This window comes from Nomascus leucogenys, chromosome 8, assembly GCF_006542625.1.
Source record: "Nomascus leucogenys isolate Asia chromosome 8, Asia_NLE_v1, whole genome shotgun sequence".
NCBI classification, from domain to species: Eukaryota; Metazoa; Chordata; class Mammalia; order Primates; family Hylobatidae; genus Nomascus; species Nomascus leucogenys.
This window is the reverse complement of record NC_044388.1, coordinates 3146297-3151188: the sequence shown is the minus strand read 5'-3', so window position 1 is coordinate 3151188 and position 4892 is coordinate 3146297. Positions and strand designations below refer to the sequence as shown.

General features: G+C 60.8%; 1 protein-coding gene across 1 annotated transcript; it reads left to right on the top strand.

The window, feature by feature from the left end:
• WNT1 (Wnt family member 1) lies at positions 1-4307 on the top strand. The gene is made up of 4 exons (XM_030816650.1): positions 1-433; positions 1158-1411; positions 2114-2379; positions 2840-4307. Exons 1-4 carry the CDS (start codon positions 330-332, stop codon positions 3326-3328), a joined length of 1113 nt encoding a protein of 370 aa, XP_030672510.1. The 5' UTR covers positions 1-329; the 3' UTR covers positions 3329-4307.
• Positions 4308-4892: the final 585 nt, after the last annotated feature.

Genomic DNA, 4892 nt, shown 5'->3' with positions numbered 1-4892 from the left:
AGACGGGCGGGAACCACAGCCCCGATCGCTGCCCATTGTCTGCGCCCCTAACCGGTGCGCCCTGGTGCCACAGTGCGGCCCGGAGGGGCAGCCTCCTCCCGTCACTTCAGCCAGCGCCGCAACTATAAGAGGCGGTGCCGCCCGCCGTGGCCGCCTCAGCCCACCAGCCGGGACCGCGAGCCATGCTGTCCGCCGCCCGCCCCCAGGGTTGTTAAAGCCAGACTGCGAACTCTCGCCACTGCCGCCACCGCCGCGTCCCGTCCCACCGTCGCGGGCAACAGCCAAAGTCGCCGCAACTGCAGCACAGAGCGGGCAAAGCCAGGCAGGCCATGGGGCTCTGGGCGCTGTTGCCTGGCTGGGTTTCTGCTACGCTGCTGCTGGCGCTGGCCGCTCTGCCCGCAGCCCTGGCTGCCAACAGCAGTGGCCGATGGTGGTAAGTGAGCTGGTGCGGGGTCGCCACTTGTCCCGAGGCACAGAGCCAGGGGCCAACCCTACCCAGCTCCCACGCTCTGGGATCCGTCTGCAGACAGGCTCCCTCCCTGCTCTGACTTCCCTCCGCGACACCGAAGGGCGCTCTGGCATGGAGCTGCCCCAGACTCCAGCTCTGTACAAGTGGGGCGAATGATCCGCCCGCGGAGGCCTAAGATACCCCAGGCAGGGAGCCCACTCTCATCTAGCACCGCCCTTCCCCTTTGAGCGCCAACTCCAGCCTCACGGCGGTGGCCTCACCACAGGTTTCCCCACCTAGGGAAGTGAAGGGCCAGGAGTTCGCCTAGAAAGGAAGGGAGAAGAGGGTGGGACTCCTAAGCATTTCACGCCTTGGGTGGGCAAGAACTGCAGGCCATGATTATCTCGCTCAGGCTGACCGGAAGAGGCTCGGAGATTCAAGGTAGACACTCGGTCTCCGGGTACCTCTTCTGTCCAGTCTCCGGACCTAGGGCTCAGGCGAGCAGCCCTGGGACTACTGGGCACACACAAGTCTGGACGCCCAGTTCTTTCAAATTAGTGAGCCTGGGAGAGCGGGGTCATTAGCGTATTATTAATCTCCCGCCACTCTCTCCAGCCACATACCCCCAGGAAGAGGACCGGGTGGCACAGATTTTATGGTTAGGGTACGGATCCCCTTCCTGAGCCTGAGCTATCATACGTCCCACCAGGGGTATTGTGAACGTAGCCTCCTCCACGAACCTGCTGACGGACTCCAAGAGTCTGCAACTGGTACTCGAGCCCAGTCTGCAGCTGTTGAGCCGCAAACAGCGGCGTCTGATACGCCAAAATCCGGGGATCCTGCACAGCGTGAGTGGGGGGCTGCAGAGTGCCGTGCGCGAGTGCAAGTGGCAGTTCCGGAATCGCCGCTGGAACTGTCCCACTGCTCCAGGGCCCCACCTCTTCGGCAAGATCGTCAACCGAGGTGGGTGCCCAGGAAGGCGACGCTTCCGGGAGCAGGGGAAACGCGGGGTCACCCCCAGGGCATGGGCGGGCGAGTTCAGAGAAGGTGTCCCAGGCGCCTGGAGGGTCACACAATCAACCTTGCCAAGTGCCTCGCGCCCAGCGCCAGCTCGGGGCCAGACTTCTACCAGGTGTTTTCCAGCCGTGCACCCTGGAAACGAAGCTTAACTTTTCTGAGCTACTGCCCCAGATAAAGAAAGTTTTGGGTCGCCGACGCCGGCTGACCGCCGCTTTTCCCCAGCCTCTCTCAAAAGCGCCTGGGAAGCTGCTGTCTGCAGGCGTGTGTCTGGCCTCTCGCCCAGCAAGGCTTGCATCGCCAAAATGGGCCGAAAGTTTTGGGCTGCGAAGAAGTCTTGGGGATGTATGGTTCTTCTGCTCCCCTCTCTTCGGTTTGTCTCTCTGGGGCTGCTCCACTTCCGCTATCGAGCCAAAATGCGCCCTGGAACTTCCCAGTAAGGTGTGATTACGCCCGTGGACGTGGCTGCGTGCCCACGCACCTGCTTTCTCTACTAGCCCTAGAGACCAGCTTTCCAGCACTGCCAGCCCTGGCTCTCAGGACTCTAAGTGCGGAGTCGGGGGTGGGATTCCGGTCCCAAGCCCTTCATGAGGGTGCTGGCCGCGCCCCGCGTACCCCCTCGCTGATCCCCGCTCCCTTCTCCCACAGGCTGTCGAGAAACGGCGTTTATCTTCGCTATCACATCCGCCGGGGTCACCCATTCGGTGGCGCGCTCCTGCTCAGAGGGTTCCATCGAATCTTGCACGTGTGACTACCGGCGGCGCGGCCCCGGGGGCCCCGACTGGCACTGGGGTGGCTGCAGCGACAACATTGACTTCGGCCGCCTCTTCGGCCGGGAGTTCGTGGACTCCGGGGAGAAGGGGCGGGACCTGCGCTTCCTCATGAACCTTCACAACAACGAGGCAGGCCGTACGGTGAGCTTTGAGAGGCTCCGCACCCTAAGCGGAGCGGCAGGGGCCAACATCGGGCTGGGGAAGTGACGGTCGGTGAGATAAGGCAAGGGGCACCAGGAGAGGGCGTCCTGGGAGAGCCGGAGGCTTGGAACGAAGCCGGAGAATAGAGGAGACGGTGGCTGAGGGCAAAGGGATGCCTGGCCCGCGGACAGGTAGAAGAGGTTACAAATCAAGCACAGTCTCTTCGCTGTACAGATTCGAAAAATAAGCCCGAGAGGCCGAGACTGACTCGCCGCCGCGGAGCAGGGTTGGGCAGGGTTTCCAAATCTCAGCGGAACATTTCGCGCCTGAGCCCCTGGGCTCAGCTAGGCCTGGGCCTTTGCTGAGATCCGGCCCCCGTGGCGTCCGGGAGAGGGCAGTGTCTGAGAGGGTGACTCTGGCCAGGTGCCCTGGGACACTCTTTCTTCCCCTATCCCCGCAGACCGTATTCTCCGAGATGCGCCAGGAGTGCAAGTGCCACGGGATGTCCGGTTCGTGCACGGTGCGCACGTGCTGGATGCGGCTGCCCACGCTGCGCGCCGTGGGCGATGTGCTGCGCGACCGCTTCGACGGCGCCTCGCGCGTCCTCTACGGCAACCGCGGCAGCAACCGCGCTTCGCGGGCGGAGCTGCTGCGCCTGGAGCCGGAAGACCCGGCCCACAAACCGCCCTCCCCCCACGACCTCGTCTACTTCGAGAAATCGCCCAACTTCTGCACGTACAGCGGACGCCTGGGTACAGCGGGCACGGCAGGGCGCGCCTGTAACAGCTCGTCGCCCGCGCTGGACGGCTGCGAGCTGCTCTGCTGCGGCAGGGGCCACCGCACGCGCACGCAGCGCGTCACCGAGCGCTGCAACTGCACCTTCCACTGGTGCTGCCACGTCAGCTGCCGCAACTGCACGCACACGCGCGTACTGCACGAGTGTCTGTGAGGCGCTGCGCGGACTCGCCCCCAGGAACGCTCTCCTCGAGCCCTCCCCCAGACAGACTCGCTGGCACTCAAGACCCTGTTATTCGCCCACCCGAGTACCTCCAGTCACACTCCCCGCGGTTCATACGTATCCCATCTCTCCCACTTCCTCCTACCTGGGGACTCCTCAAACCACTTGCCTGGGGCGGCATGAACCCTCTTGCCATCCTGATGAACCTGCCCCGGACCTACCTCCCTCCCTCTCCGCGGGAGACCCCTTGTTGCACTGCCCCCTGCTTGGCCAGGAGGTGAGAGAAGGATGGGTCCCCTCCGCCATGGGGTCGGCTCCTGACGGTGTCATTCTGCCTGCCCCATCGCGCCAGCGACCTCTCTGCCTGTCTTCTTCCCCTTTGTCCTGCGTTTTCTCCGGATCCTCCTAGGTCCCTTCCTATTCTCCTGCCACGGGTGCAGACCCTGAACCCACACCTGGGCATCAGGGCCTTTCTCTTCCCCACCTGTAGCTGAAGCAGGAGTTTACAGGGCAAAAGGGCAGCTGTGATGATGTGGAAATGAGGTTGGGGGAACCAGCAGAAATGCCCCCATTCTCCCAGTCTCTGTCGTGGAGCCTTGAACAGCTGTGAGCCATGCCTCCCTGGGCCACCTCCTACCCCTTCCTGTCCTGCCTCCTCATCAGTGTGTAAATAATTTGCACTGAAACGTGGATACAGAGCCACGAGTTTGGATGTTGTAAATAAAACTATTTATTGTGCTGGGTCCCAGCCTGGTTTGCAAAGACCACCTCCAACCCAATCCAATCCCTCTCCACTCTTCTCTCCTTTCTCCCTGCAGCCTTTTCTGGTCCCTCTTCCCTCCTCAGTTTCTCAAAGATGCGTTTGCCTCCTGGAATCAGTATTTCCTTCCACTGTAGCCATTAGTGGCTCCTCGCCCCCACCAATGTAGCATCTTCCTCTGCAGAATAAAATCTCTATTTTTATCGATGACTTGGTGGCTTTTCCTTGAATCCAGAACACAACCTTGTTTGTGGTGTCCCCTATCCTCTCCTTTTACCACTCCGAGGCTTGGAAGCTTACCTCTCTCAAACAAATAGAATATGCTGTTGGGGGACTGGTTTCCTAACCTTGCCAGAGGACCCTGAGATTCTGACCCTTGAATGACCCTAACAAGGCCACTGGGAATCCAGCTCTCCTGAGAGAGGAACTTGGTCAGTAGCCAAACAACTCTGCAGGGTTCTTCTTCCTCGTGGAACAGCAACTGGCTGTGTGATATGGACAAGTGCATATACTTGGTGAATGGGGGTTAAACAACCTCAGTGCCTGCTTTTCCTGCCTGGAACAGCTATTGAGAAAATAGCTACTATTGAATGACAACTGTGATCATCTTCCAAAAAGTAGGAAGAGAAACTAAAGCAGAGTGCTGCTGCCCCTGATGTGGAGCTATTGGTCCCTGAAGCTTGGCTTCTTCAGCTGTGGTCAGGGCATTGGACAAGGGTGAAGCCCTTCCACCACCAGAAAAGCAAATACTGGCCTGGGGCAGTGGCTCATGCCTGCAATCCCAACACTTTGGGA